This window comes from Temnothorax americanus, unplaced genomic scaffold (assembly GCF_048541705.1).
Source record: "Temnothorax americanus isolate GAGA-0224 unplaced genomic scaffold, ASM4854170v1 Scaffold223, whole genome shotgun sequence".
NCBI lineage: Eukaryota > Metazoa > Arthropoda > Insecta > Hymenoptera > Formicidae > Temnothorax > Temnothorax americanus.
The window spans coordinates 15001-25380 of NW_027509364.1; the positions used below are offsets into that span (position 1 = coordinate 15001).

General features: G+C 39.1%; 2 protein-coding genes across 2 annotated transcripts; both read right to left on the minus strand.

Annotated features, from left to right (window-relative positions):
* Positions 1-2657: 2657 nt before the first annotated feature.
* LOC143898221 (uncharacterized) lies at positions 2658-3317 on the minus strand. The gene is made up of 2 exons (XM_077407533.1): positions 2936-3317; positions 2658-2813 (listed from the first exon to the last, which is right to left on the minus strand). Exons 1-2 carry the CDS (start codon positions 3147-3149, stop codon positions 2683-2685), a joined length of 345 nt encoding a protein of 114 aa, XP_077263659.1. The 5' UTR covers positions 3150-3317; the 3' UTR covers positions 2658-2682.
* Positions 3318-8671: 5354 nt separating this feature from the next.
* LOC143898220 (uncharacterized) lies at positions 8672-9767 on the minus strand. Its single transcript, XM_077407532.1, has 2 exons — positions 9142-9767; positions 8672-8772 (listed from the first exon to the last, which is right to left on the minus strand). Exon 1 carries the CDS (start codon positions 9729-9731, stop codon positions 9144-9146), a length of 588 nt encoding a protein of 195 aa, XP_077263658.1. The 5' UTR covers positions 9732-9767; the 3' UTR covers positions 8672-8772; positions 9142-9143.
* Positions 9768-10380: the final 613 nt, after the last annotated feature.

Genomic DNA, 10380 nt, shown 5'->3' on the forward strand with positions numbered 1-10380 from the left:
CTGTTAAAAATTTTGAGGTTAAGTTAGCATCAAGATTTAAGTATGAAGCCGTTAATAAATAATTTCATTAGAGACTTGTTCAATAAGGTTACAAAGGCAAATATATGTTGATTTAACGACAAATTGCCAAATATATATATGTACAATGTACAATGTACATATATATTTGGCGATTTGTCGTTAAATTAAAAAATAGAGATTACGTGGCATGGTCTGCGAAAATCACGTTAATATCATAAGAATCATTTCAATGACCATCTTAAAATACATATATATTTTGCATTTGTAACCTTATTGAACGAGTCTCTAATAATGAAATTATTTATTAACGGCTTCATACTTAAATCTTGATGCTAACTTAACCTCAAAATTTTTAACAGTTTAATACAACTGGATTGTGTTAACTGGAGTATTGGTAATAATTATACAAAAATACTTTTAAAAATATATTTGTATGAACAATATTTATTAAATAAAAAAAAATTACCTGAAATTAAAACGATTGTTTCTGTGTGGTGTCGTACTACGTAATTGCGTGGTCCCACGGAGCCATGCAAGAGACAGCGATGAGAGAAGACCGGAAATGGTGGGGGTCGGTGCTGCGACCAAGCGCATAGCCACACACACTAACGTTCTTCCCTCCACTTATGCACACAGAAACGTTCTGTTTATCCGTGTGACAAACTCGTAATTTGAAAATTTTAATATTGATTATATATAAAAAATATAAATTTTAAATTTTATCTATTTATTTTATTATCAATCTACTTACTGGCTCTTAATTAAAAATTAATTGTATATATAATTACCTTTTATTATTACAAAACAAATAACAAGTTATAAAATTAAATACCACTTATAAAATTTGTCTTATTTACTTTTATTCCCCAAAAGTACAAGTCAGTTTCTTTTGATTCCATCACATTTCTTGATTCAGATTTTTCTTTTTTTTAGTCCAAAATTCTTTAACTGGTATATATTATCTGTGCAATACGTATTATTGTGTGATACCTTAATAACGTCTTAATGACATCAATAAGATGTCATTAAAATGTCATTTGACATTATTTTGCTACTTAAAGTATTATATTTCAACAATATACTGCAGCAATATTACTATAATATTTAAATATTATTTAAAAACGTGTAATACATCAGTAATATTTCTGAAATATTTCATTGTAATACGTAATATTTCCACTATATTGCAATATTACTGCAATATTTCTGTAATATTACATGCTATGTAGGATAATATGTAGAATATGTAGAAAAAAATTCGTCCGTTGAGCTTTGTAAGCCACCCGAAATTTTATTTTCACAACACCCACAAAAAAAAAATCCGACTTTCTATGCCTGTAAAGAGGGGTAAAAGTAACCAATTTCACGCCAGAGCTTACTTACCTCTCTAGGGAAGAAAATTGGTTCTTGCTCCGTATAGCGGGCAGAAAGTAAAGTAATTACCCAGCAAACACAGAATACACCTTTGATAGCAAATTGTCGCCAAGATGGCATCAAATTCGGAATTTGATGCCATTATTATATCAAATATAATATTAACTCTGTAAAGGGGAAGCTTTTAAATGATTTTTGGTCAAAAAATTAATTAATTTTTTTATTAAAAACAGTTTTCTCAGTTTTTTGAAACATTAACATTATATAATAAATATAATCTCTGCCAATTTAATAATAATTGTTAATTTCGACACCATATTTAGAATTTATTATAAATATTCCATTAAAAAAGTACCGTGCAAAATTAATTAATAATAGATAAATATAAAAGATTAATGTGTATATGTATATATAAAACATAAATCTTTTAAATTATTTTGCAAACATACCTTATAATTGAAACTGATAAAATAATATCTATATATATAAGTACCGTCCGTCTGTCTGTCTGTCTGTCTGTCTGTCTGTATGTACGCGAACTACTCATTCGTTAGTGGACCGAATTTTTACCAAAAGTATATGAAACAGGGGTAGAATTTCCCGGGGATGAAAATGTCGTGGCCATTTTTTGCTACCGATTTTCTGGAAACCGATTTTTCTAATTCTTCTAATTTTTCGGGAAATAATTGACTAAATTTAAAAGAATTATATATGAAACAGGGGTAGAATTTCCCGGGGAGTGCCATAAAGTGTATAGTTTTTTGTTAACAACCTTTTAGAAACTAATTTTTTTAATTTTTTTAGAGAAAGAGAGAGCAAGAGAGAGAGAGAGAGAGGGACCGAATTTTTACTACGAGTACATGAAATAGGGGTAGAATTTCCCGGGGAGTGCCATAAAGTGTATAGTTTTTTGTAATTTCTTTAATTTTTTTAGAGAAAGAGAGAGCAAGAGAGAGAGAGAGAGAGAGAGAGAGAGAGAGAAAGAGAATCAAATTTATTAATTTAAAATCAAATGGGATGAATATAATTTATTTAACACAAAATTGTAATAATTTATGTTTTAACATGTAATAATTTATAATAAACATGTAATAATTTATGTTTTATTATGTTTTAACATGTAATAATTTATAATAAACATGTAATAATTTATGTTTTATTATGTTAACATGTAATAATATGTAATAATTTATGTAAATTAATGTAACATGTAATAATTTATGTTTTATTATGTTATTTAACATTAATAATAAATAAATAACATATAACATAATAAAACATAAATTATTACATGTTAATAATAATTGTATTTTCGCGGCGACGTTCGCGTTCACGGCCACGCCCGCGTCCACGGCCACGCCCGCTTCCACGTCCTCGGCCTCTTCCTCCTCTGGCCCATCGTCGAGGTTTATTTATTGCTGTAAAAAATATAATTTTTATTTTTATTTAGTATTATTTATTATTATTCTATATTATTTTATTATTTTATTTATTTAGTATTATTTATTATTCTATATTATTTATTATTCTATATACTTACGATGCAATATCTCATCCTCCAGTGACACTGGAGGAATCTCAGTAGCCACCACTGCAGGCTGTGGATTGTCAGCAGCCACCACTGCAGGTTGTAAATTGTCAGCAGCCACCACAGCCTGCAGTGGTGGTTGCTTGGCCAAAGCAGCGGCCAGTTGCCGCTGCAACTCCTGCAACTTCCTCTTTAAATGCCGATTTTTGGCATTAATATCCTCCATGTCATTCTAAAAAAAGATATATAAATCTATATAGATATTTAATAACGGCAATTTCTCTTTCTCTCTATCTCTCTTAACTTCATTCTCTCTCTCTCTCTCTCTCTCTCTCTCTCTCTCTCTCTCTCTCTCTCTCTCTCTCTCTCTCTCTCTCACACACACACACACACACTTTCTCTTTTTCTCTCTTTTAATATCACTAGAACTCTACAGGCGCGCGCTACGCGCGCGCTTCTGATTAAATAGAACATTACATAAAAAATAAATAGTAAATAGTTTTTATATAAATAGTCCTTTTTTACATTATTTCATAAATAAAAAGATTTATAATCTCTTATTATTGATGCTTGATTCAACAAAATTTGTCAAGACAATAGTGTATTATACATACATTAATATATTATTATTGCTTTAAAAAAATGAAATTATTTAAATCTTTTCATAAACGAAAAAAAGGCATTGTATGACATAAAAACATTATGTATGTTACAAATAAACTATGCAAAAATTGTTTAGAATATTATTCTAAGTCATTCTACACACGTGAATGAGAGAAATCGGAAAAAAAATTGACGAGAAATTAGTGCTTCTATTATACATTAAAGCTTAATGAGACTATACGCAACATACAAAAATTAAATTCTTTAAGTTAGACGGTACTACCAAACTTTTCATTTCAAATCAAGCTGTATACGATTAAAAAAGAGAATATGGAACTTCTTTTACATCCTATATATATATATATATGTATATATTACAACATACATGTGTGAAGACAAAAGCAGCAATGTTAATTTAGTTGCTATGGAAAGTTTGTTATTGTAAAAGAATATTGACATGTTACTTGTGTAACGTGTCTCATCGCATTTAATATTATGTCTTCTTACAAGAAACAGAAAGACACGTATAAAAAAACTATTAAAACACGAAAAAGTTCGCAAGATCCAGCAGTTGTTCCAAATAATTGGAGTGAGCTGCTTGCGAAAGAATTACCTGATATTGAACTATCGGATTCATCTACGTGAGTTAAATAAATAAATTTTTAAATAAATTTTTTAACTATAATATGTACTATATATGCAATGTATATATATATATATATATATATATATATATATATAGTATATTATTATAATATACTATAATATAATAATAGTATATTATTTAAAAAGGCACAAAATAAGAAAAATTTTGGCGCAAACTAGAGGTCGATACGTTGATCCGTTCGGCAGTTATTTAAAGTCAAAGTTTGAAAAAATCAATTTTTGATACTAAATAAATCCCAAACGGGTCAACGTACCGACCTCTAATTTGCAACAAAATTTTTCTTATTATATACTTTTTCAAACAATATACTACAATATAGAAGTTTCCGTTTAAGAAATTGAAGGTAACGTTTACGCGACCTTCAAACGACCAACCAAAATCAAATCATTGCCACTATCTTATGTTCCCCTTTAGACCATACAACTTTTGTCTGAAATATTTTTCCGTATCTTCCGTATTTTTCGAGATATTTGCCTGTATTGATTAAAATAATTCACCCTGTATGTATGTATGAGATTTATTTCTTTTTCCCGCAGGGTTTGAAAAGCGTTTTTAAGGAAATCTCCCAAACCTTTACATCCACCCTCACTTATCCGCTTTTATAACACATGTGGCGTTTTTTAGGACGTACCCAACCTTTTACAATTCCACCTCCTTCCTATCCCGACCTGACTATTGCGGCCTTTTACACTCTCTTTTCCTCCCACCTTTTCTCGCCCTCTATCTTTTCTTTTTGCTTCCTATCTCCTCTCCACGCTACGTCTCCACTCTCTGCCGTCAGTCCACCGCCGCTCATTCCTCGCGCATCATGTTCTCTGAAACCTAATTGGACTCCTTCCTGCTCCGCCGTCTCTCACGCTTCCTCCTCCTCTTCTTGTCCAGCTCCACTCCGCCTCCTGCCAACTCCTTACTTTACTCCAAATCTGCACACAAAATGTTTATCAATCCTCTCCTTACAACCCACTCTCCTTACTCCCTTTCCTTTCTTCCCCTAATTGCACCCCTTCAACAGTATACCGCCGCCTCGACGTCCCGCTAAAATGCTACCCCGCTTGGCACCTGACATCTGGCGCCGTCTCAGTCCTCCGTCACTCTTCCCGCCAAAGCTCACGTCCCTTATCCCTTATCCTCCTCTTTTTCCTTCTCTCTACTTCTCCCCACCCTCCGTGCTAGTGCGTGCATGTGCATAACCCCGCCTCTATCCTCCTTCTCCCTCGCTCTCCTTCTCGTATGCGTCCGTGCGTGCGCCTCCTGCCTCTCTTTTTTCTTTTCCTCTCTGCCCCCTTCAACCCCCATACGTATGCGTGCGTGCGTGCAACTCCTGCCTCACTCCTTCTCCCTTATTTTCATCCTTTACCTTCCCCCCTCCTTCTCTTCCTCTCTTCTGATCATCTACCCTGCCCCCTCTTTTTCATACTCCTCATCCTGACCTCCACGAGCTTAGCTTCTTAGCCTCCCCTCTCTTCTCCTCTCTGCATTTCCTCCACCCTCCGTGCGAGTTTGTGTTAGCTTGTTTGTGTAATCCTCACCTCTCTCTTCCTTCACCCTCATTTTCTCATCTCACACGTAATTTTATCACTCCCCCCTGCTGCTTCCCTGTTTCCTTTCTCTACCTCGCTGCCTAATCTCACTTCTCTTCTTGCTCCGCTGCTGCCACGTGCCCCGTCGAACCTCGACTCTCGAGCGTGTTCGCCCATCGCCCCTCACGCCATCTTTTTTTCCACCGGTTTCTCCTCTCTTTTCCTTACCGGCCTGATCCGCGCGCCAGTCCCGTACCCAGTCCCGCCGCCTCGCAGTGGTGCCAACCTACCCTTTTGGGGCAGCCGGCATTCCGCACCGGGCCGGACCGCCAGTGACTCCACACCGCTCACCTCGCCATCCAACCACGTGACACGCGTCACCACTCCGGCCGGTTTGGTCCATATTCGCCTTTCCCGCTCTCGCTCTTCTTCCGTCTCGGCCCCCACCTCTTCCTGCTCCTCGTCCTAACCTTCAAACCCGCTCTCCTCTTCTTCCTCTATTTCCGGGCGCTTCACCTCCAATCCGTCCTCACCTACAAGTCCCGCCACCCCGCAGTGGTGCCAACCTACCTTTTTTGGGCAGTTGGCACCCCGCACCGGGCTGGACCGCTAGTAATTCCGCACCGCTCTTCTCGCCATCCAACCACGTGACACGCGTCATCACTTCGGCTTCGGCCGGTTTGCTCCATCTCCGCCTTTTTCCGTTTTCGCTGCTCTTCCGGCCCCTCCTCTTCCTGCTCCTCGTCCTAACCTCCAAACTCGCTCTCCTCTTCTTCCTCGATTTCCGGGCGCTTCACCTCCAATCCGTCCTCACCTCTAATCCCACCACCTTCTTTCAACCTCTTTCGCCTCCTCCTTCACTCCGGCCTCTTTACCTTTTCGCCCGCCTCTCCGAGCTCTTCACTTGTTCCCCCGCCGAGAGCTAACGAGGGACTCCGTATCTTTGGCTTAATTTATTTATTTATTTTTTTTTAATTTCTTTTTTTTCTCCTTCCATAATTTCTGCAACACCTTACCCTTATCTAAATCTAGTTCATCACTCCACAGCCTTTTCCACTTCTCCGCCCCGTCATTACCTAAATCCTTGAACCATACACTAGCTCTCTGACATTTCTCTACCTAATTCACCCTGTATATAGATATGAAATATATTATACATACTTTAATTTATGTAGTATAAATTTAATTAATAATGCAATAAAAACACAATGTAAACTATTTGCGTAAAGGTTGTAACGGCCTGTCTTTATCGAACGCGGACGGGTTTCCGGGATCGGGAGTTCGATGAGAGGCCCAGAGACAGTAATCAATTCGCCATGGGATAGTAACATACGCTTTATTCAAGATTCGATATTACACACAAACGGAACGCGGTATATTACATACGGGACACGGTATATTACATACGGAGCGCGGCCACCGGTATCAGGACGCAGGCGCTCGGCGATATGAACCGAATTAATACATGCGATAACAACGGAACGCGGTATATTACATACGGGACGCGGTATCGTACATATACGGAACGCGGTTACAGGTATCTGGACGCAGGCGCTCGGCTATATGAACCAAATTAATACATGCGATAACAACGGAACGCGGCATATTACATACGGGACACGGTATATTACATACGGAGCGCGGCCACCGGTATCAGGACGCAGGCGCTCGGCGGTATGAACCGGATTAATACATGCGATAACAACGGAACGCGGTATATTACATACGGGACGCGGTATCGTACATATACGGAACGCGGTTACAGGTATCTGGACGCAGGCGCTCGGCTATATGAACCGAATTAATACATGCGATAACAACGGAACGCGGTATATTACATACGGGGCGCGGTATCGTTTATATACGGAACGCGGTTACGGGTATCTGGACGCAGGCGCTCGGCTACATGAACCGAATTAATACAAGGGATAATAACGGAACGCGGTGTATTACATGCGGAACGCGGCTACAGGTACCCGGACGCAAGCGCTAGGGTCTATGAACCGAATTAACACCGGTGAAAACAGCGGAACGCGGTACGTTACATACGGAACGCGGTATATTCCATACGGAAGGGTGGCGAAATCCCGGGATCACGGTCGCTAGAACCCTCGCGGCGAGGCCGAGCACGCTCGACCCCGCGGTGCCGTGGCCGTCGGGGTAGTGTTCAGGGAGCTCGGGAACACTCTGAGAACCCTCAGTCGAGAATCAGAACTCTGGACCTCGTTGTGCGTGTTGCCCTAGGATTCGGAAGGTAGCTTCGTCAGGGATAGCAGAAAACCGTGGTAAAGACGAAGTGTCTTTTCGTCGAGCGCGCCGGCTTTTTATACCGCTCGGCGCGGTGAGCTTTGGCAAGAGGGAGGCCGATCGTCAGGTGACGGTGCGGTGGTGGGAGCGGCGCGATCCCGCGGGCTCGCTTCGGCGGGAATCGGCTCGCTTCGGCGCTCGTCGGCGTCGTGCGGAGAGGCACCGGTGCGACGGGTTTCCCGCGCACACGGCGCGTTTCCAGTCTTTAAAAAATGTGGGCGCACCGCGTACTGTGGTCGCCCGACGGAGGGTCGGTCGGGCGGCTCCCGGCGGGTGGTAGCCGGGGACGATGCCTTGTCTTACGGGGTGCATCGTTACAAGGTATCAGAAAATACATTGTAAAGGCCATCACACACAAAATACATAACGTTGCATAAGCATAGCATAAAACCGCTGGACCAATAAGCATCTTATGTAAATTAATATGGCAAGTTTATGCTAGATGTTCATTGATCCAGCGGTTTTATGCTATGCTTATGTTATGTTATGCATTTTGTATGTAGCTCTAATTTAAGGGGAGGTTACACCTCAGAGGCCCAAAAAATGCCTCAATTTCAGGAATTTTTTTTTTATATAAAATAAATACATATGGAAAAAACTTTTCGGGGCTTTAATTCGTACATAAATAGAGATTAATTAAAAAAATTTTCAGAAAAAAATAATTAAAAAAGGCGGCTCCAGCTCTCAGTCCACGAAGCCACACACGGCGTGGTTCTATGTGCGCGGGGCATTCCACAGCCTTGCCAGTTGATCTGAAACCAAAAAACCAAAAAAATTCTTAAAATAGATTAAATTTGGGGGGCCTTATAATTTTCCGATTTTTAAAAAACTCCCTTATAACAAAATGGTGGCCGTTTGAAAAAAAAAACCTCTTTTTTCCCTGTTTTTTTTTTGCTTCAACGTTCGAAAAAAATTATTTGCAATCAAATTTTTGAAAAAAATGCTTCCTGAAGGCCCCCTAAATTAAATTTCCTTTCTTTTGCGCCGTCATTCATTGAAATCGGTTCATCCGTTAAAGCTGTAGAGCGCCCCGCGCGCCGAAAAATGCTGTTTCGAGAAAAACGCGTTTAAAGTTTTACGTAGTAAAAAATCGTATTTAATGTTTGTTTTTGACAACTTACATCTAATCAGCCATTCCAGCACCATATAGAGTCCCTTCTTCTTCCTCAAAGAAATTGTTCTGCTGTATTTGCATGTTGATTTTTTCTATCCTGGCCTTTTTTACGAACTCCGACATGTTTTTATCCGCTGCCGCGATGCGCTTTTCGTCAGTCTTCACGGCGAAGTTTTTGCTGTTGGGCCCGACGATGATTCCTAACGTATTCATAGTTTTTAAAATAGATGAATAGCCTTCATTAAAAATACCCGCAGCTATATATGTCGCTATTCTTATTGTTTCTACGCCGCAATGAAGGTGTTTAGGGGCCAGTTTCCATATGCAAGCGTTAAAACTCTCATTATCATTTTGAGTGTTTCCACCGGTGCATCTTTGTAGCAAATCGTTACTGGAAAGAGCCTCATACACTGGTCGAATGGCTTTTTGAACCGATTCTTGAAGGGCAGGTTCGTGGTGGAAATCAGCGAGTCGACCCGTAGCTTCTGCGACACGCCACTTGCACCAACTGTTTTCTCCTGGCGGGCAGTTATCATGTTTAGGTTCGTCATCCGTGGAACATTTATGATGGAAAGTTGCCCACACAGCGTTTTTCATTTCCTCGGCCGAATCAGGGTGTCTTCTGATGGCAAGTCCATAATATAAAGTGAGATCTTTAATTAATTTGTCGGTCAACTTCCCTGCACCTTTGCCTCCGATACCTTTATTTTTTTTCTTGACATCGCGCAGCCGTGTACCCATCCGCTTCTGCACATGACCTATGCATTCTTTCTTTTGAATAGTGAGGTCACTATAGGGATCACATTCAAGGAGAGCACGGAAAGTTTTAGTGTCTCCGTCGCCGATGTACGAGGGCGCCGTCTATACCTGTTTTCCAGCCGACGGACCGTTCCGCCCGACAAGCTGTAACTCTTAAAATACTTTCGATATGAAAATATCCTTTTGCCCACGTATTCTTAACAACTTAAGGATGAAAATTAAGCAAAAAAAAATTCGATTTTTTCATCGTTATGAAGTGTAACCTCCCCTTAAAATTACGAGATTTCCTAAAGTTGCAGTTGATTTCTATTTGGTATTTCTTTCAATTGTTTTTGTAACTATTGATTTTTTGCTTTCCTACATAAATTTACATGATTTTATCTATAGATTGTATCGTTATTGCATTCGTCCTTAAAAGAAAATTTTGAAAGAAATATTTATTGTGTTTTCCAAAACAATTTGGGTTTTCTATTTAAAGCAGATAATT

Excerpts from the sequence above, each read along its gene's own strand:
- LOC143898220 (XM_077407532.1), bottom strand. The coding sequence starts at position 9,731 with ATGAAAAACGCTGTGTGGGCAACTTTCCATCATAAATGTTCCACGGAT.
- LOC143898221 (XM_077407533.1), bottom strand. The coding sequence starts at position 3,149 with ATGGAGGATATTAATGCCAAAAATCGGCATTTAAAGAGGAAGTTGCAG. Across the intron at positions 2,814-2,935 it reads GGAGGATGAGATATTGCATC|CAATAAATAAACCTCGACGA; the intron begins GTAAGTATATAG and ends TATTTTTTACAG.